General features: G+C 54.0%; 1 protein-coding gene across 3 annotated transcripts; it reads right to left on the reverse strand.

Annotated features, from left to right (window-relative positions):
* Window positions 1-138: 138 nt before the first annotated feature.
* PLD3 (phospholipase D family member 3) lies at window positions 139-20,361 on the reverse strand. 3 transcript variants are annotated; one of them, XM_045570865.1, is made up of 13 exons: window positions 20,248-20,361; window positions 15,178-15,281; window positions 9,302-9,390; window positions 9,135-9,209; window positions 8,913-9,052; window positions 8,304-8,487; window positions 6,401-6,521; window positions 6,184-6,311; window positions 4,263-4,463; window positions 2,210-2,349; window positions 1,469-1,634; window positions 700-799; window positions 139-618 (listed from the first exon to the last, which is right to left on the reverse strand). In XM_045570865.1, exons 3-13 carry the CDS (start codon window positions 9,326-9,328, stop codon window positions 437-439), a joined length of 1,464 nt encoding a protein of 487 aa, XP_045426821.1. In that variant the 5' UTR covers window positions 9,329-9,390; window positions 15,178-15,281; window positions 20,248-20,361; the 3' UTR covers window positions 139-436. The 3 variants fall into 3 exon arrangements, with proteins under 3 accessions (XP_045426821.1, XP_045426822.1, XP_045426820.1); XM_045570866.1 differs by lacking the exons at window positions 15,178-15,281; window positions 20,248-20,361 and adding an exon at window positions 20,187-20,204; XM_045570864.1 differs by lacking the exons at window positions 15,178-15,281; window positions 20,248-20,361 and adding an exon at window positions 9,891-10,042.
* Window positions 20,362-20,404: the final 43 nt, after the last annotated feature.

A 20,404-nucleotide genomic window follows, 5' to 3' on the forward strand; every position in this document is an offset into this window, starting at 1 on the left:
TGCCAGTCACATGCTATGTGCTAGGTACATTTCAGCACATGCTAAGAGCTCGTGTACATGCTCATGTTCCCACCAGAGGCCCATGCTGGCTGTCCCCGATCCCAACACCCACCTCACACCACTCAGTCAGGCAGAGACTGTACAGACAAGTTATTTACTTCTTAGAACCTGGGCCTGCTTTGCCCTGGGGAAGGGGGAGGCCGGGAGACTGGCCCAGGATGCAACCCCACTTCTGGGGCTGCTCCCTCCCCAGTTCAGCTGGGATCTGGGGCCACAGCATCAGGCCACTGGGGGCGAAGGTAGAGGTGGGAGAGCAAGGGGGCCCGTGGAGCCACAACGGGACAGACAGAAGCAGGGCTGTGGGGACAGGGCCATGACCTAGGACATCTGGGTCTGTGAGGGCCGTGAAGGCCTGGGCCTGTCTGCTGGGACGGTTTCAGAGCAGGCGACAGGCGTTGCTCATGCTGTCAGCTGAGGTGTTGAGGTCGTGGCTGTAAGAGGAGTCCCAGTCCCTCAGAAAAACAGCCTCCAGCTGGCTCCGCAGGCCATTCTCCCCGCTCACCAGCAGTGAGGTGCCCGCCGTCTGGGTGAAGTAACTGCCAGACCAGTTGGAGGTTCCTACAGGGCAGGGGCGGAGTCAGGGCCTGTGGCGGTGGTGCTGGGACCCTCTCCCACCCCCTGCGGTGCTCGGACACTCACCGATGTAGGCGGTACTTTCGGTCACCATGTACTTGTTGTGGTTGACTCGGGCATATGGGATGTGGGCCTGGGCCTTGTCCGCAGGGACCACAAAGAGTTTCTGGGGGAGAGGGGAGGATGGAAGCAGTGGGGTGTGTGGCCAGGGGTCCTCAAACTTTTTAAAGTGGGGGCCAGATCATGGTCCCTCAGAGAGCTGGAGGGCTGGACTATATGAACTACTAATTCCTACTATAACACCTTGGCTGCGCTCACTGCCCAAAAAACCTGGCGGGCCGGATCAGACTCCTCTGCGGGTCGCATGTGGCCCGCGGGCCGTAGTTTGAAGACCCCTGGAGAGGTTCCCCGGAGCAGGGGGTGGGGAGGGGGCAGGTCTGTAGGACTGGGGACTCCGTGAAGCCCACAGGCCAGAACAGGCTGGAGGGGTGGCTTTCGGGCAACGCCGGCTGGGAGGGCCCAACTGCTTCCCCTGCCCCCATGCCTCCAGCATGACTCCTAGGGGGCTCCTTAGAACGGTCCCTTAGGTCTCACCTCAGATGTCCCCCTGTCCAGCCAGCCTTCCGTGACCCCTCAGGCTGGGCAGCTGTTTCCTCTGGACACTCCCATCCCACCCTCACCCTCTACCCGCCCCCCGTTCTCCCCCAAAAACCTGGGCTTCACGCACAGTCTCCCCATCACCGCAGGTTCACCTGGGCCGTTCGGTGAGCTCCACAAGCACCCTGTGCCCAGTGCCGCCCACACGGGGCTGCGGCGAGGGCTGGGCCGTGCTTACCACCTGGATGTCGAAGTGGGTGTGGTTCTTGCGCAGGGCGGCCAGGGAGAGCAGGAAGGCCAGCATGGACGGGTCCGAGTGGCCCCAGCAGCTGACCAGCAGGCGCACCTTGACGCCCCGCTCGTAGGCAGCTCGCCGCAGCCCGTCATCGATGGCCGGCCAGAACCTGGGGGAGGGACGCAGGGTGCAGAGGGCGGCTCATCCACCAGCCTCACTCAGCTTCATGGAGCGAGGCTGGTGGATGAACCGCCCCTGAGCCCTAAGACCACTCGTCTCTGACTCCCGGGCCTGCCTCCTAAAATACCACATCCTTTACACCCCGATTCTGGCTCCCCTTCCTGCCCCCCAAACCCAGGCTTTCCATCATCATGTCTGCTGCTCCTACTACTTTCTCTGAGCTCCCCAACCCTGCCGCCCCACACCCGAAAACTCTTAGCCCCATTCCCCAGCCCTCATCTGTCCCAGCCATGCTCCCTGCTTCCTTCCTCCAGAAATCCTATACCCCCTGCCTTTGGCCTCCAGGCCCCATCTCATCCCGCTCCCCCCAATATTCTCATCCTTTTCTCTGGCCCCTCTGCCCTTGTCTGGAGCACCCGGCCCCTCTCCCCGTTACCTCTGTCTCCTCTGCCTCTCCCATCGCCTCACCTCCCTCTGTCCCCTTGCCTCGGCGCCACTGCCTGCTTTCTGGGCCCTTCACTCCCTCTCCCACTCCCTGGCTCCCTGCCCACCCACCAGCAGTACCTGCGTGGGTGGGAGAACTCCATGGTGGGCAGGTAGTTCATGACTGCGATGTAGATGAAGCTCCGAGCATTGTCCACCACGTCGAGCAAAGCATTCAGGTCTGAGGTGCGGCCACTCGGACACAGCGGTGGGGGCGCACTCTGGGGGCGAGGGGACAGGTAAGACGTGTCATGTCAGGGGTGCCATCACAGCCAGCTTGTCACCAGCCAGGCCCTGCGGTCTCGCTGACTCCGCAGCCGCCGTGAAGGGGAAGGAAGATTGTGACATTTCACAGGTGAGGAAACTGAGACTTGGCTGAGTCACACAGCTGATAAGGATTTGAACCAGCTGCCTGGTTCCAGAATTTATGCTCTAACCCAGTGGTTCAAGACAAAAGGTCCCCGATCCACACTAACAGCATCAACTGGTGGGAACTTGTTAGAACTGCAAATTTATGGGCCTCACTACACATGGCATCCTGAATGAGGGTGCTGAGGGGGAGCCCAGGAATCTGGTGAAATAGCACTCCCAGTGGTGTTCTCTCTCTCTCTCTCCTCTCTCTCTCTCTCTCTCTCTCTCTCAATTGATTCAGAGAGGAAGGGAGAGGGAGAGAGAGACAAACATTAATGATGCGAGAGAATCATTGATCAGCTGCCTCCTGCACGCCCCCTACTGGGGATTGAGCCCAACCCAGGCATGTGCCCTTGATCTGAACTGAACCTGGGACCCTTCAGTTCGCAGGCTGATGCTCTATCCACGGAACCAAACCGCTAGGGCACTCCCCGTGGTTCTGATGCACGCTCAGGTGTGAGGATCTCTGATCTAACCGCTTTCATCCCTGACTCACTCACAGGCCCCATGCCACACCAGGCCCGTTACCCAGCTCTCTCCAGCCTCAGGACAGGTGAGCAAACTCAGGTTCTGAGAGGGGGAACCCTCAATCCCCTGTGGGAGACCACTGGAGTATAGGACCCCAGCATCCATACACCTTGTAGAGCCCCCCGACAATGACTGGGCTTGGCTAAGTGACTTGTTTGGGGGGACCAAAGGGGACGAGGTTGGCCAGCCCAACTAGTAAAAATATCAATAGCTAAAAAGAGCAGTGCCTTGCCCTGGACAGTGTAGCTCACTTGGTTGGAGATCATCTCATGCACTGAAGGGTCCCAGGTTGATTCTGCTCAAGGCACATACCTTGGTTGCAGGCTCAATCTCTAGTGTGCAGGAGGCAACCAATCAGTGTCTCTCTCACATCGATGTTTCTCTGTCTCTCCCTCTCCCTTCCACTCTCTCTAAATAAAAATAAAAATAAAAAATCAATGGAAAAATATCCTTGTATGAGAATTACCAAAACAAAACAAACCCCACAATAGCAGGCCTTGTCTAGAGCGCTCAGGATCCACCACAGCGACAGCGGGCGCTGTCCAGCAGAACGTTCGGCAGCGCTGGAAATGTCTCTGTACCTGCACTTCCTGCAGGTAGCCGCTGGCTGCATGTGGTCGCTGAGCAGTTGGACTGTGGCTAGTGTGACTGAGGAACGGAATTTTCAACTGGATTTAGGGCTAATGGAGAGGTAGAGCCGGCCCATGCAAGCCCTAAGAGGTTGTTAACATTGTCTAGATTAGGGGTGTCGAACTCAATCAGAGAAGGGGCCAAAATCTAAAATCCAGCCTAAATCGCGGGCCGAATGGTTTACTGAACAGTCATAAACTGTCATTGTGATGGAAACGCCGCGGAGTGCAGTGATGACAGCGTGGTGCGGGCCACATTGCAAGGCCTGGAGGGACGGATTTGGCCCGCGGGCCTTGTGTTTGACACATGTGGTCTAGATGAAACTGAGGCCTCGTGAGGTTGGGAATAGCCCAGGCCCCTGACCAAGTAGAGCGAGCAGGAGTGAGGGCCAGTGGTCCGGACCCCCGCCCCACCATCCCTGGGCAGGGCTGGATGGACCCCCGCCCCACCATCCCTGGGCAGGGCTGGATGGACCCCCGCCCCACCATCCCTGGGCAGGGCTGGATGGAGATTGTGTGAGCGCACGTGGCCAGGGTGTGACAGGCCTCTCTTCCTTCAGACTCACCGCCAGGTAGGCCTGAGCACGGGTGCCGTTGAGGCAGATATCCATCGGTGTCTTTTGATTGTAGAGGGTGTCATAGGACGGGGGCCAGGTTGGCGGGATGGTGCTGCCCGCCTGGCCCAGGTACCAGTAGGCCTCGAAGATCTTGGTCAGGTCTTTGGCCAGACTGCTGCAGTTGTACATGACCACGCCCAGCTCCTTGACCTGTGGGAGGGGAGTGCTGGGTCAGGGGCAGTGGTTTCATGTCCACAGCAGCCTCTTCCTTCCCATGCCCCTCAAAATCCTCTCTCTCCCTTCTTCTTTTTTTTTTCTCTCTAATATATAGTAGGTCCTCGGGTTCTGTTGGAGATCCGTTGCCATGGCACGACATAACGTGATTTTCACCGTAAGTTGGAACCCACCTACATAAGCACCTGCGTCACTCACATGGAGTACATACCCAGCAGTAATGAAGTGAATCAGTAAAAAAAAACATTTTTTGAAAGAAATATAACGATTTCTGACCCTTACTTGTGGTAAATAAATAATAAAAAACTATAAAGCCCATATGTACAGACGTCAAAATGATGGAATTCTTTTTTAAAAATAAATGAATGGAAGATGGTTGATGTAACCACAAAATGACGTACATTGAGTCTGATGTAACCCGAGGACCGCCTATATATTTTTTAATTGACTTCAGAGAGGAAGGGAGAGGGAGAGAGAGACAGAAACACCAATGATGAGAGAGGATCATTGATTGGCTGCCTCCTGAACGCCCCACACTAGGGACTGAGCCCACAACCCTGGCACATGCCCTGACCGGGAACCGAACCGTGACCTCCTGGTTCATAGGTCAACCACTGAGCCATGCCGGGAGGGCTCTCTCCCTTCTTTTTGCCCCTCAGCTCCCCCCCCCCCCCCATATCTCCACCGCCAGGTAGGCCTGAGCACGGGTGCCGTTGAGGCAGATATCCATCGGTGTCTTTTGATTGTAGAGGGTGTCATAGGACGGGGGCCAGGTTGGCGGGATGGTGCTGCCCGCCTGGAATGGGCATGAACTTGACTCAAGATTAATATCTTCAGTCAAATTTTTATGAAAATCAATGTCTTCCTAAAGCTCCAGGTTTTCTTCCACCCTCTGATGAGGGAGTTCCTGCTTATTCCTAGGTTTCAGCTGCTAGTTTCCTCCTCCAGGACGCCTCCCCTGACTGCCCAGGTGGCTTCAGGCATTCCTCTGGGCTCTCCCGGTCCCTTGGGTTTCCCTCATCACTCTCCCTGGTGGCAAACCCATCTCCCATTGGACTGGGAGGGAAGACGGCAGGGATGTCTCAGCCACAGCTTTATGTTCAGCATCTCCCCAAGGAGTTGGTGAGATCAGAGGCTGAGCAAATGATCATCTCTGAGCTATTCCCTCTATCCTGCCTTGTGCTGGTTCCTACAGATCCTCCAGTTATCAGTTAGCTATTGCTCCTTTGAGAGCCTTTCTGATACCCCAGCGTGGGGCCAACTTCCTGGCTCGGACCTCTCTGCCTGTGCTTCCCCCACCCCAGCCTTGACTCCTCTGGGCTGACACCGCCTGGTGACTGGGCTGGGCGTTCGGAGAGGTCCATCTGCTCCCTCCGTTTTCCCGGCATTACCCAGAACAGAGCTGGGCCTAGAGGAGGCTCCCAGAGAATGGATGAAGCCCAGAGGGGTGGCCTGGGCCTTGAATGCCCTGCAGAGGGCCTGGCCGCTGTCACTGGGACCAGAGGAAGCCCCCAGCTTCCGTGCCAAGTGGAGGGCAGCAGAGGGCTGGATGTGGGGGCTTTCCTGGTAGAAAGTGGGAAGGAAGCCATTGAGGACTGAAGAGAGAAGTCTGGGGTTGAAGAGGGGTGTAGCTGGAGGCTGGCCCCTGTGGAGCAGGGAGTGGCCTGGAAAGGGGGTGGGCAGGGAGCAGGCAGACCTGGGTGAGGGAGCGCCAGTCCATGTTGGCACTGCCGAGGTAGAAGTGGGTCTGGTCCACCACCCAGAACTTGGTGTGCAGGACGCCGTGGGTCAGCTTCTGCATGTCCACAGTGCGGACCTGGGCACCTGCAGCCGACAGGGGTGGCGGTCAGGGGCCGATTGGACAGCCCAGCCCAGCCCAGCCCAGCCCAGCCCAGCCCCGCTGCCCAGCTCACCGCTCTGCTGCAGGGCCTGCAGGTCCGCCTGAGGCTGGGCCGCGCTGGGCTTGCTCACAGCAATGCGAACCTTCACACCTCGGGGTGCCAGGGTCTGGAGCTGCCGGAGGACCTCCTCACCCTTGGGAAGGGGGTACAGGGTCAGTGGGGAGAGAGCCTCTGAGGGGCTGGTCCAGCCAGCTCTCCAACCCCACACAGCACCCCCATGGGGTTTTGTTTGTTTTTTAAAAAATATTTTTACTGATTTTCTTACAGAGGAAAGGAGAAGGATGGAGTTAGAAACACCAATGAGAGAGAAACATCAATCAGCTGCCTCCTGCACCCCCCTCCCCCACTGGGGATGTGCCTACAACCAAGGCACATGCCCTTGACCAGAATCAAACCTGGGACCCTTGAGTCTGCAGGCTGACGCTCTATCCACTGAGACAAACCGGTTAGGGCCCATGGGTTGTTTTGATACTGGGCTTCCAGATAAGATCAGGAGTGAGTGGCTTTTATTAGCCTGTATACCTAGGGATGGCTTTACAGGTTAAGATGGTAAATCTTTTAAAAAAAAAATATATTTTATTGATTTTTTACAGAGAGGAAGGGAGAGAGGAATAGAGAGCTAGAAACATCGATGAAAGAGAAACATTGACCAGCTGCCTCCGGCACACCCCCCAATAGGGATGTGCCCGCAACCAGTGTACATGCCCTTGACCAGAATCGAACCCGGGACCTTTCAGTCCCCAAGCGGATGCTCTATCCACTGAGCCAAACCGGTTTCGGCTAAGATGGTAAAATCTTTATCTGTTTTAATAACTGGCCACTCTGAGCTTCGTCAGGGCCTCCCTGCCTCTCCTGTGCCATTCCAGGGACCTTCCCAAGATCCCACCTTGGAAGTGTCAATGCCTGGTGCCACCAGGACCTTCAGACACTGAGGGTTTGGCTTGGGCTGGGGGTCTGGGAAGGTACAGGTGAGGCTTGGTGATGCCAATAGCAGTAACAGTAACAGCCCATGATTCCCTCCTTCCTACTGTGAGAGGGGCTGCTCTAAGCCCTTCACGAGGAACTCACTGAATTCTCACCTCTCTCGCCGAGGAGGCAAGTCTGGGTCACATCCCCGCGGTGCCCGTGAGGAAGAGCCGGACTCAGGGCAGAAGCGGGACTTGAACCCAGACTGCCTGCCTCTTTGGCCTGTGCTTGTGCTCTGAACCACTCCAGTGGGAGCAGCAAGGAGTGAGTGCGAGGACCTATCGTTTCTAACGCTTGTCATTTTTTTCGGGTGCCCCCCCCCCGTGTAAATGCATTTAAGCCCATTCCTCACAGAAAGAGGCGGCAGGAAGAGAAAAAAAGGGGAAACGTCTGCATTTTTCAATGAAGGGGTGACCCACCTAGACTGTTCCTCCCCAGACCTTGAAGTTTTATGGTTTTTAGGTTTGTCTGCAGACCATAACAAGAATCTAGTAACAACAAACGCTTATAAAGGGCTCACTTGTCCGGCACCACGCTATAGTTTGCATGGCTTGGCCCGTTGCATCCTCCTGAGGGGTGGGCGTTACACACTGGCCCCATTCCACAGATGGGGAAACTGAAGCGAGAGCGGAGGTGACCTGCCCAAGGGAAGCGGCAACCGGCTAGGGGCTGGGCTGTTCCTCTCTCGGCTCTTCCATTTCTCGGTGTGACAGGGTCGGGGCAGCTGTGAGTAAGTGACATCTGCCAGCCTAATGCCTGGTAACAAACCCACACCCGACATTCAAAGGCGACCAACGCCCCGGTCCAGAGGGCCAGGTGAAGACAGCCGCTTCCAAACACCCGTGTCCAACCCGTTGAATGAGACATGCCTGCCTGTGTCCTGGGCTGCAGGGAAATCCCTTTCACCCCACTCCTAACGCCTCCCACCAGGGCGCGGGTGGCCAGGTACCTGCTGGGCAGAGGGCTCCCAAGTGTGGGTGTCATTGCTGGTGAGGGTCCAGTAGAAGGAGGCGACGTCCAGGCTGCTGTGGGCCCGGGCGAGCAGGCCCAGCCAGGCCTGGCTGGTGGAGGGGTTGCTCACGGAGGCCCCAGGGAAGTCCAGGCCCTCCGGGATGCTCTCCACCAGCACTGCTCTGCGGGACAGGGAGCGGGGTTGGGATCAGGCATAGCTGACCACCTGCTCACCCGTCTGCCCGCCCGCACAGGATGTGCCTGTAGTCGATCCTCTGAAGGCACGCATTTGTCTGGCTAGAGGTGTGAAAGGAAGGTGTGGATGTGGATGTGTGTGTGTATGTGGACAGATGATGCAGTGTGTGTCTGTGTGTGCCTGTCTCTTCGCACACCTGGACAGAAGATGATGCTGTGGCTGCCATGGGAACAGTGTCAGGGGATGGGGTGGGCATGCAGGGAAGAACCTGTGACGGTGCACTTGGGAGTCTACAATCACCTCCCAGTCACCGGCACTGGGTGATACCGGCCCTTCCTGGTGTGACTGAGTGTCCCTGGCTTGTCAGGGCCTCTCCCCGCACCATCCCAGGCTCTCCGTTTCCCCACTTACTCGCAGTGGTCAAGGTAGGGTTCTGGGGACTGGTTGCCTCCAAAGAGATGAAAGTTGCCGTATCCCCATAAGAGCTGAATCATCACAGCGATGAAACCCACAAGCGCCAGGATGAGGACCACCAGGCCGCAGCGGGCTCTCTGTGAGAAGAGGGGGTCAGCCAGCCCAGGGCACAGCCCAGCCCACGCCTGAGACAGACCAAGGGTGGCAGTGGGCTCCTACCTTCTCGGCAGCCTTCAATGCCTCGAACTTATTCAGTCGCAGCCCGCTGGCGGGCTCCTCAGCCAAGAACTTCAGCTGGGGAACAACAAGGACGGTTTTGGGGTGACATGGGAGCCCCTACTCTCCCCTGTGCCCAGTTCCTCCCCACTGGGGCCCCATCCACCTACCTCCTGATACATCACTTTATGCTTCATCTTGCAGGCAGCCAGCGGCACGCGGAGTGCGGTAGGAAAGGGGGTGTAGCAGGGTCTCCAATCTGTGGGAACAAAAGCTGGCACTGTGAGGGGTGTCCTGGGCTTTTGGAAGACACCACAGAAGGCTGATAACTGTGGGGGTCACGGGATCCACTGGGTTTCTGCCGATGATCACGGGGGTCACTGGCATGAAGCCGGCCAGCCCAAAAGGAGGAAGCAGACCTTTGGTCAGCAGGGATTTCGAAATCTCTCAAGCTCTAACGCCTCTAGCTTTCTTCCCAACTATATGCGGCAGCCGCCCATTCAGTGTCCATTATGCAACCCACTAGCTCCTTCTCTGAGCTCTAATCTCCACATTCCCAAAGAGACAGCCTGGGACGCGGTCAGCTCGGTGGAGCCCCACACCTTCATGCCTGGCTCTCCGGCCCCGGGAGCATCTTCCAGGTGGCTCCTCGGTTCTGACCCTCAGGTGCCCACCAGCCCGCTCAGGCCGGGAGCCCAGGGCCATCCCGGGCCTCCCACCAGCTCCCAGCCCACCCCCAGCCCTCCTCCCCTCCCCTACCCGAGGGGCCTCGGCTTTGGTCTGCGAGCCGCAGCTGCTTACTCCGCGGGGCCCCAGCTTCTGCCCCGACTGGCTGAACGGGGGCGAGGGAAGGCGGGGCGGGACCGCGGAGGCTCCGCCCACTGCAGCAGGGAGTCTGCGCAGGGCCTGGGGGCCGGCCCCAGGTATGGTTCCGCCTGCCTGGCGGCGGGGGCATGGAGGGTGGGGGAGAGAATACGGAGCTGGGGGATCTCTTTGCAGCCCCCGACCCCAGAGCCCCCGTTCTAGGTAGGGAAGCCACAGGTAAAGGGGCCCCGGTCCCCCAGGGCAGCGGGGCTGGGCACAGCCTCCTGCCTACAGCCAGGCAGTTTGCTGGGGGGTGAGGGGAGGCATCCAAGGGATGCTTCTCCCCCTGTCTCTACAATCGATGAGAAATACTCTCGGGTGAGAATTTAAAAAAGAAAAAAAAAAAGACACCTCCCCCCACCCCCCCATCTTTCCTCGTGTACAGACCTTGTGAGGTTTTGTACCACAGGCATACATTGCCTAATCAAACATAAACACATAAGTTAATGTTTTACACATTTTTTAAAAAATATATTTTATTGATTTTTTACAGAGAGGAAGGGAGAGACATAGAGAGCTAGAAATGTCGATGAGAGAGAAACATTGACCAGCTGCCTCTTGCACACCCCCCACCGGGAATGTGCTGGCAACCAATGTGCATGCCCCTGACCGGAATCGAACCTGGGACCTTTCAGTCCGCAGACCGACACTCTATCCACTGAGCCAAACCGGCGTAAGTTAATGTTTTAAAAACTTAGAAAATGGAGACGTCAAAGTGGGGTAACAGCCCACGCTCTGGATGGGAAGACCAGGGTGGGTTTTCTGTTGGAGTTTATTTTACTTGATTTATCATTTTTTTAAAAAAGCCAACTAATAGGGATTCTTTTAAAAATAGTTTCTGAATCTCAGTCCCTTATCTCCCAAAGAGGATTTATGCAGATATAAATTGGAGAAGCCTTCCCCAGCCACTTCGGTCAATGAAAGGGGGCAGGACCCCCTTCCCCCAGGCAGGCAGGAAGTTGAGAGATAAGTGTAGAAAAGTATATTTTTGAGAGAAGAGCATCAGAAGTGGTTGCCTTGAGAGTGGGACTTGGGGGTGGGCGAGAACTGCGTTTTTGGTGTGTTTCTATTTTCAGGATCCCAGGTTGGGGAAGGTAAAGCTCAGCTAGACACATCCTCTCACTGCAGGGAGACAAATGTAAGAAATGGCAACAGGCCAAGGTTATCTGGGATCACCAGAAGCAGAGGGCACAGGAGATAACAGTCTTAGAGGGTTGGTAGCCGAGTTTCAGGGTGGGGAAGGAGGTATGGGGCAGGAAACAACTTTTGCCTTTTATTTTTTTGTTAACTCTCACCTGAGGATATTTTTTCCATTGTTTTTTCAGAGAGAGTGGAAGGGAGGAGGGAGTGGGAAGAGAGAGCAATGTTGATGTGAGAGACACATGGACTGGTTGCCTCTTGCATGTGCCCCCACCAAGGGCTGGAAGCAAACTCACCAACCAGGTAGGTGCCCTTGACCCTGAACCTGAACCCGTGACCCTTTGGTCCGTGAGCTGACACTCTAACCACTGAGCACACCAGCCAGGACTTGCCTTTTATTTATTTGCAAAGGCCTTGGTGAGAAATGTTGTATTAAGATTAAGGGGTTGGAACAGCAGATGTGAAATTAGGAAAGGTGAGGTGAACAAGAGCAAAACTGAGGGAGCAGTGAGGCTTGGAGAGTGAGGGATAGGACTGAACACACTGAGCCTAGGGATGCCTCTAGTAAACCCCAAATGGGAAGAAAACAGAGGGAGTGCACTGAAATGGTAGCGACCTTTTGGCTTTCAGATTCTATAGTGATCACAGGGACTGGAATGAGGGGCTTAGTGGTAACTTCTGTTGTACTTTCATCAAAGCTAAACACTAGTACTGGTGAGGTGGGTGCCAGGGCCAGGTGTCTGATTCATACATGAGCCTCCACACTTATGTGACTGTATGACCTTGAAAAATGACAATGCAACTGTGCCTTAGTTTCTCCATCTGCAAAATGGGCATGGCAACAATAGCATTTGCTTTTCATAAAGTTCTTCAAGAATTTTACACATATTTATTGAGTATCTGGGTACTTGGTATTGTTTTAGGCACTGGGAATAATGCTGTGAACAAAACAGACCTGAGGAAAGACAAACAGCAAAGCAAGTAAATTACATGTAAATTATAGTAATAAGTATATAGAGAATCAGGGAGGAGTGAGAGGGGTAAGGGTGGGGTTGGGGTTGTTTGAAATTTTAATTAAAGTCAGGGGAGGCCTCTCAGGGAAGGGTAACCTAAGAAAAAAACTTGAAGGAGGGGAGGGAAGGAGCTACCTGGACTTCCTTAGGGAAGTGTTCCAAGCAGAAGGAGGCCAGTGCGTCTTTAGCACAGGAGGCGCGCAGGAGAGGCAGAGAGGATGGGCCTGGGAGGTGACAGGAGCTGATCATACAGGGTGACCTGGACCATGGTAAGGACAGGGCCTGGGCAGAGGCGGGTTCTGCCTTTGGTGATATGGTAGGCTGAACTGTGGCCTCAAAAAAGATTTATCTGATGTGGGCATTACCCCTGGAACTTGTGAGTGTGACACTCAGAAAAAGGGTCCTTACAAAGAACAGACTGATGGGTGCCAGAGGGGAGATGAAAAAGGTGAAGGGATTATGATGTTTCTATCTCTCTTTCTAAAATTGGGCTCTGGCCAATGTGGCTAACTGATTAGAGTCAGCCTGTGCACAGTAGTGTCTCTCTCACATTGGTGTTTCTCTCTCCCTCTCCCTACCTTCCACTCTCTAAAAATCAATGGGAGAGCTGAAACCGGTTTGGCTCAGTGAATAGAGCGTCGGCCTGCAGACTGAGGGGTCCTGGGTTCGATTCCGGTCAGAGGCATGTACTTTGGTTGCGAGCATATCCCCAGTGGGGGGTGTGCAGGAGGCAGCTGGTCGATGTTTCTCTCTCATCGATGTTTCTAGCTCTCTGTCCCTCTAACTTCCTCTCTGTAAAAATCAATAAAAAAAAGAAAAAAAGAAAAATCAATGGGAGAAATGTCCTCCAGTGAGGATTAACAAACAAACAAAAAGAAGTACAAATTGGTAGTAACAGAATAGACACAGGGGTGTAAAGGACAGCATAGGGAACACAGTCAGTAATATTGTAATAACTATGCATGATGCCAGGGGGGTACTGGGAATATTAGGGGAACATTTGATGAAGAATATGGTTGTACACCTGAAACTAATACAAAATAATACTAAATGTAAACTAATTGAAAAGTAAAACTTAAAAGAGAAAAAAAAGTCTTTGCAGAGCTAATCTAATTAAGGATTATCTGGGTAGGCCCTAAATCGAAGGACAGGTGTCTCAGAGACAGACGAGTTTGGAGTGACGCAGCCGTAAACCCAGCTATGCCTGAGCCCCCAGATTCTGGGAGAGCCAGGGAACAGAGCCTGGGGAGGGCGGCATGCCTTCACCAACACCTTCATCTTGGAGTTCTAGCCTCCAGAAATGTGAGAAGAAACTTCTGTCGTTTTAAACCACAGCCATGGCAACTGGTGTGGTGTGCAGGTGCCCCCTGGCTGTGTGGTGAACAGACTGGGGGAGGGGGTACAGGGGCTGGAACAGGGAGATGGGATGGGGACAGCCCCAGGGAGGAGACTGGATGGAGTCTGGCTATAGTATAAAGGTGGAGCTGATGGGACCTCTAATCCAATTGGATGCAGAATCCAGGTAAAGGATGGAGTTGAGGATGGCTCCAGGGGTTAAGGCTTGAGCTGAGCTAGGAAAGGTTGAGGAGGAGCAAATTTGAGGAAAAAAGCAGGAATAAAGAAAAAATGAATGGCCCTAGCTGGTTTGGCTCAGTGGACAGAGCATCAGCCTGCGGACTGAAGGGTCCCATGTTCGATTCCAGTCGAGGGCACATGCCTCGGTTGCGGGCTCAGTCCCCAGTGGGGGGCATACAGAAGGCAGCCAATCAATGATTCTCTCTGATCATTGATGTTTCTATCTCTCTCTCTGAAATCAATAAAAAATATATTTAAAAAAAATCTATCCAGGTGGGTCCTTCAAACTAAAGGACTAATACATATCAAGTGCACAGAATGGGCATGTAGGAGGTTCTGATTAAATGTGGCGTGTCAAGGCTAACAGCCACAAAAAGAAAAGAAAAAAGGCATCATTACTACCCCGAACCCCAGCATGGTGGTTGCCGTTCAGTTGCTATTTAATTTTTGAAATGCACATAGGACGTCTATGGAAATTAAAATATGAGGCTCAGGCTCCTAGCTGGAGCTCCCCCCCCCCCCCCCACCCATTCTAGTCTTCAGAAAAGGACTGAGTTCAGTCGGAGAAGTATCCGGCACTCCCACCCCAGACCCAGGGGGACAGGCAGGATGAAGCCGAAGGGCTGGAGCAGCAGAGCCACGGAGCCAGGCTGGCAGGTGCCAGCGTTGTCCTCAGCCGGTCTCCTGTGGCCCCAGGTTCCTAAAGCCCCCACAGGGGGTGGGGTGGGGGGCTCCAGTGCAATGACCAGGCTGGTCCTTATGCTCCCCTTCCTTGCACCTCTGCCAGCAAGCGTCCCCCCTCCAGCCCATGGGATATCCTGTCCCCTGACCTGTGTCCTCCCTGCTTGTGACACCACCGCAGGAAAGGAGGAAGCAGAACGCACAAGGCTTTTGAGAAGCGTTAGTCCAGCTCTGAGAACACTCCACTGGGTGGGCTGGGGAAAGAGATCTGACCCCTCCTCCACAGCTTTGGATTGGAGAGTCCAGGGTTCAAATCCCGCACGGTCACTTTCTTCAGGAGTCACCTCAGGCATGGGACTTTCCTTTTCTGAGCCCTGCTGGCCTCATCTATAAAATGGGATCATCTCACAGTTTAGACACTGTCTGGAGTACAGTGGCTGGTGGATCTCACGTCCCAGAGCCTGGCATCCAGGCCTCAGCTCCCTTCTCTGAGCCTCACTTTCATTCCCAGACAGCGGGCGACTTGGATACCAACCTCACATTTGCTGGGAAGTCAATGGATCCATCCGCGGCAGGCAGGCATCACAGAACCTCCAGACACAGCGGCTGTGAGATCTGTATGTCCCCTCTCCTACTTGATCACAGATAATCTGTGTGTCCCCCGAAACACCAAGACTGGGCCTGGTTTGTTCATCTGCCCTACCCCCTGCAGTGCCAGCATACGTACAGGAGAAATGGAACAGAATGGACATCTCTGAGAAGAGTTTTCTTACCTGTCCCTCTAGAGTCCAGTGACCCGTGTTTGACACACAATGATAATCAGCTTGTGTTCTCAGCCCGGAACCGACGGAGTAGGAGCAGGTCACGGCATCTCAACCTGACAGTAGAATTCAAGGTTGATTCAAGTCGTCTGAGTGCAAAGGAGGGCGGGGGCCACGTCGCTGCTGAGGCCCCGGACAGGCCACACCCCAGGAAGCACCCACAAACCCGTGGCCCCTCCATGTGGCTCAAATGGAAATGTTCTCGGGTTTAAAGGAGCCAATTTTCCCTTGATCTTTGGCCTGAACAATCAATTGTCTGTGATTAAGTCTACAGAAAACAAAACAGAGTACTGGTTTTGTAAACTTTTTTGTTTTAGTTTTAGCAGAACTTTTATTTCCAAAGACTCCTCCCTAGAAGGTACCCGGTCTGAAAAACAATGAAATAGGTGAAAATAAAACCCATCTTGAATGGTGAGTACTTCTGATTTGGAACTCAAAAATCTAAGCTGTCCCATCCCTGCTCAAAACCCCTCTGTGGGCCCCACTGCCTTCAGGACAAAGTGCCATGTCCTCTAGGGACCCCACCATTGCAGATTCCAGTCCCCTTTCTGACACCAAAGCCAGCTCCAACTCTCACCTCTTCCCTGAACTCAGCTCTGCAAGTCTCATGCCTTCTAGACACCTCCCTCAAGGTGTCCCCAGCCCCCTTAGACCCACTGTCTCCAACTCCTCTTAGCATCTCCCAAACCTGCTCCTTCTCCGGGTCCCCATTCTAAGGACAGCCGTCCTACCCACCCTTCAGGTCTCAGCCTGTGTGCCAGCTTCTCCAGAAACCCCTCCCTGACTCTGGGGAGTCCTGGCTTCATCCTAAACGCCACCCCCCCCTCCCCCAATGTGTCCACGTGGCCTTCTGAGGGTCTCTCCCACCCCCTCCCCCTTTTCTCTCCCATGGCTTCAACCTGGCCACCTTTCCAGCCTTCACTCAACCCTTCTAACACCCCTCCGAGTTTGACTTGTCTTCCATCCCCGCTCAAAAGCTCTCCGTGGGCCCCCAGTGTCCTCACTGTGGACCCGAGTCCGAACGATCTTCCCTCTAACTTACCCTCGCCATCCTTGGTGACCCAGCCACTTTTAATGTCTTTCGGTTCCTTGAACTGAAACCACGTTTACCACCAACCCTCCCACAGCTTCTCCTTTCATCTTGCTCACTCCTATCAACTCCAGTACCATCTAGCCAGGAAGCCCTCCCTCACCCCTAGTGGGTTCAGGTACCCCTTTTGGGCTCTGACAGTCCCCCGAGGTTCTCCATCCTAGCCCTGACCCTCTGGGCTGCCACTGCCTGGTGTCGGAGCTGTTCTCCCATTGGACTGTGACACAGATGAGGGCAGAGCGAGGCTGTCTCAGTCACGTCTGTGTGCCCATGACCACCCAACACAGGGACAGTACATGGCAGGTGCTCAGTGGCCAGTTCTCATCTAGGTCAGTGGTCAGCAAACCGTGGCTCCCCAGCCACATGCGGCTCTTTGGCCCCTTGAGGGTGGCTCTTCCACAAAATACCACGTGTGGGAGTGCACATACAGTGCGACTGAAACTTCGAGGCCCAAGTGCAGAATTTGGTTTTCGGCCGGGGCAAGTCTTTGTTGAAGTGGTTCTACCACCGAGCCACACTCAAGGGGCCAAAGAGCCACATGTGGCTCCCGAGTCACAGTTTGCCGACCACTGATCTAGGTATTCAACTTGTATTTATTCAGTGACTACCTGCTGACAAGCCCTGCCTGGAAATTGAAGATGCAGCATAGAAGAGAAACAAAATCCCTGGTAAAGATGGCATTTGGGGGCAGCGGGGAGTGAGACAAAGGTCAGTGAGTGACACATAAAACGTGTCTTGAAGAAAAAGAAAGCAGGGAGGAGAATGGTGGCATTACAACAGAAAATGGTGGGTATCTGAATTCAAAAATAACACAACATGTCTGGTGAAAAGCATTATTATCCCTGTTTTTCAGATGCGGGGAAGGCTCAGGGAAATTACTCCCTACGCTGCAGTGTCAGCTTGCTGGCCGAATTTGAACAGAGCTCAGTTCTGCTCCAGGATACACTGCGAGACCGCCTCAGGCACAGAGAAACAGGGCGCCTGGGAGGGAGGCCTGCGCCTGTGAAAGTGCAGGATGTGGGACTAGAAGGGACACAACCAGGAGACAGTGGAGCCAGGATTTGAACTCAGTCTGCCTCAGGCCCATGGGGCTGACAGGTGCCTCTCCTGCTGTTGATGACCTGCAGTTCAGTAGATGCCTGTCCCTCCTCTCTCCCCAACAGCAAATGAACCCAGAGGTGGCTTTGGCCCTTCAAAAACTACCAATATCCCTCCCCCTTCCGATCCTTGAGAGGACCTTGAGAAGCTTCTTCCATTCGAAAGGCATGCTGCTATGAGTGCAGCTTTAAGAAGAGGACTCTGGCGCTCCTTCCAACCAGGCTGATCTTGCCAATCCATCCTGGTACTTGGCTGCTGCTTTGGGTCACATCATGTCACATCAATGGTGTCCCTCTCCTCCGCCAAATCCTCCAGTGGCCCCCGCCACCTCACTCAGAGCCATACTGATGGCCCTCAGCGCTCCACTGACCTCATCCTCCAGCCCTCGCCTCCCTCACTGGCCTCCTTGCTACCCCTTAAATACTCCATGTTCTCCCCTCAGGGCCTTGGTGTTTGCTGTTCTCTCTGTCTGAAAGGACAGCCACGCCACTCTCCCTTAATTCGGGTCTTTGTTCAAACATCACCACATCAGAAAACCTTTTCTCACCACTTTATTTAAAACTACAGCCTTGCCGAAGCCGGTTTGGCTCAGCGGTAGAGCGTCAGTCTGCGGACTGAAAGGTCCCAGGTTCGATTCCGGTCAAGGGCATGTACACTGGTTGCGGGCACATCCCCGGTAGGAGGTTTGCAAGAGGCAGCTGGTCGATGTTTCTCTCTCATCAACGTTTCTAGCTTTCTATCTCTCTCCCTTCCTCTCTTAAAAAAATCAATAAAATATATATATTAAAAAAATAATAAAAAATAAAAAAATAAAACTACAGCCTCTATCGTGCAGTTCCACCCCCTCCTAAAACACCGTACAACCTCCTTACCTGTTGTCTGATTGTCTCTTTTCCCTGCTAGATTGTACACTCCATGGGGCAGAGATCTCTGGGTTCGTTCACTGATGTGTGCCCAGTGCCTAGGCCAGGGCTGGCCATTAGAACATGCTTTCTAGATAGTTGCTGAGTGAATAACTTGTGTTTTCATTCCCGTGTTTCAGGAATGAAACTGAGGCACAGCACATTAAGCTTTCTGCCCAGATCGTGCAATTATTTAAGTATGAAATGCTAGACTCGCCTGACTGGCATGGCTTAGTGGTGGAGCGCCAACCTATGAACCAGGAGGTCTCACAATTTGATTCCCGGTCAGGGCACATGCCCTAGGTTTGGGGCTCAATCCTCAGTGGGGGGCATAGAAGAGGCAGCAGATCAATGATTCTCCCTCACCACTGATGTTTCTATCTCTCTTTCCCTCTCCCTTCCTCTCTAAAAATAAATAAATTATATAATATGTAATATTTTATATATATATATCCCTGACTGGTTTGGCTCAGGGGATATAGAGTTGGCCTGCAGACTGAAGGGTCCCAGTTTCGATTCCAGACAAGGGCATGTACCTTGGTTGCAGGCACATCCCCGGTAGGGGGTGTGCAGGAGGCAGCTGATCGATGTTTCTCTCTCATGGATGTTTCTAATTCTCTATCCCTCTCCTTTCCTCTCTGTAAAAAATCAATAAAATATATTTTAAAAAATAAAAAATAAATGCTAGAATGAAGATTGTAATCAAGTGTTTCAGACCCAGGGACACACTGTGGCCACTGTCCTCCACTGCCTCACGCAGGCCCGCTGACTGAATAAAATCCTTACCATTCCACCTGGGGACTCTGTTGCTGACGCTTGACTGAGGTGTGGTGCGACCTGCCTCAACTCTCTGTCCCTCAATTCTAGAAGTCAAGGGAGGTCTAGGTCTGAGCTACCTATAGTCTCCCCCCACCACGCCCTCCTCAACTCATACCACTGTACCAGCTAAATGCTCGAATTTTTGGGGGTACAGATCACTCAATCCAACAAGGTAAAGAGATAAGGATTAACTATATACCTGAGCAAGATTCGTGATGTCTGATGGGCCACCCCCTCAAGTGTGGTGCTTGGCGGATGTGAGGACCATGTAGAAATTGTGATGTGGGTGGCTGCCATGGTAGATGGTATCATGCATGGTATAGGGTGTGTGACTGACGCCAGAGCAATGAAGAAGTGGGGGCAGGGAGAGAGCAACAATGAGGAGGTGAAGGTGATTGGACCAGGGCGAGAGTGATATGGTTACTAACAATATTAGCCCAAATTGCCATGTCAAACTGGACATAACACAAGAATGAACTGGCAGAATCCTCCCAATCACCCTGATGTAGGTGTCCTGTGTGCATTTCATGGACGAGGAAGCTTGTGTGATTGGTAGCCAAGGTTCCCCAGAAGTTTGGTGGTGGAGCTGGATTCTGGCTCTCCCCCGAATGGTGGTGAGTGTGTGACGTGGGCAAATGCTGGAGACGGGTTTGAAAGGAACCCTGTAAGGCGGGCAGCTCCTTAGGGGGAAAATCAGAAGCATGAGGCATGGACGGTGACAGCTGGAGGAGCAAACGTGACATGGGAGAGATGGTGACACAGGGGCGAGCATAACATGAACAAGATTTAAAGTGAGGGTGACAGAAGGCGTGCGCAGGTGACACGGGAATATGAGTTTATGAGAAATGAGGATTTCTTATCAATAGTGCCAGTGACACAAGACGCCAATGGCGACTACAAGGGGCAATTGTGAGCTCTGGTGGCAATGGGCGCTTAAAGGGGACAACAGCGACAGAAGGAAGGTGACAGCGACAGAGGCGGAATGGTGACCATTTAAGCGGGAGGATGGCGATATAGAGGGACCGAGAACAACATAAGTAGAGACGCATTACCGACAGAGGTGACAACACAAGGAGGGCAGCGGAGGCGCCGCGCCCCCAGATCGCACAGTACCTGCACTGCCCGGCTTCCACGCCAGGGCCCAGCCGGGCACGAACCCGCGGTGTTGGAGCTGGGCCCCACCTCCCCCGCTGTGCGCAGGCGCACTCTGGCTGGAATGCGGCCTCGCCCGCGCGTTTCTGATTGGACGCGCCCCTCTTCAGTGCAGCCG

The sequence above is a fragment of the Pipistrellus kuhlii genome, unplaced genomic scaffold (genome assembly GCF_014108245.1).
Source record: "Pipistrellus kuhlii isolate mPipKuh1 unplaced genomic scaffold, mPipKuh1.p scaffold_m20_p_38, whole genome shotgun sequence".
Taxonomy (NCBI): Eukaryota; Metazoa; Chordata; class Mammalia; order Chiroptera; family Vespertilionidae; genus Pipistrellus; species Pipistrellus kuhlii.